At 58.3% G+C, this 278-nt stretch overlaps 1 protein-coding gene across 1 annotated transcript; it reads left to right on the top strand.

The window, feature by feature from the left end:
- Positions 1-3: 3 nt before the first annotated feature.
- On the top strand, positions 4-265 carry LOC104628835 (histone H1-like; the record flags this gene model as incomplete). Its single annotated transcript, XM_010297550.1, has 1 exon — positions 4-265. A coding segment is annotated over one exon (262 nt), but the record flags the coding sequence as incomplete, so codon positions are not given.
- Positions 266-278: the final 13 nt, after the last annotated feature.

The following is a 278-nucleotide window of genomic DNA, read 5'->3' as shown; positions in this document are numbered from 1 at the left end:
CAGGCGGGGGCTCAAGAGCCTTGTCAGCAATGGCACCCTGGTGCAGACCAAGGGCACCGGCGCTTCCGGTTCTTTCAAGCTGAACAAGAAGCCGGGTGAGACAAAGGAGAAGGCAACCAAGAAAAAGCCGGCAGCCAAGCCCAAGAAGCCAGCGGCCAAGAAGCCCGCCAGCGCTGCCAAGAAGCCCAAGAAGGCAGCAGCAGTGAAGAAGAGCCCCAAGAAAGCCAAGAAGCCGGCGGCTACCGCCGCTAAGAAAACAGACAAAAGACACCAGAAAA

Source organism: Phaethon lepturus, unplaced genomic scaffold (genome assembly GCF_000687285.1).
Source record: "Phaethon lepturus isolate BGI_N335 unplaced genomic scaffold, ASM68728v1 scaffold44700, whole genome shotgun sequence".
Taxonomy (NCBI): Eukaryota; Metazoa; Chordata; class Aves; order Phaethontiformes; family Phaethontidae; genus Phaethon; species Phaethon lepturus.
Note: the sequence above shows the minus strand (reverse complement) of the source record. Positions and strands in the feature narration are given on the sequence as shown.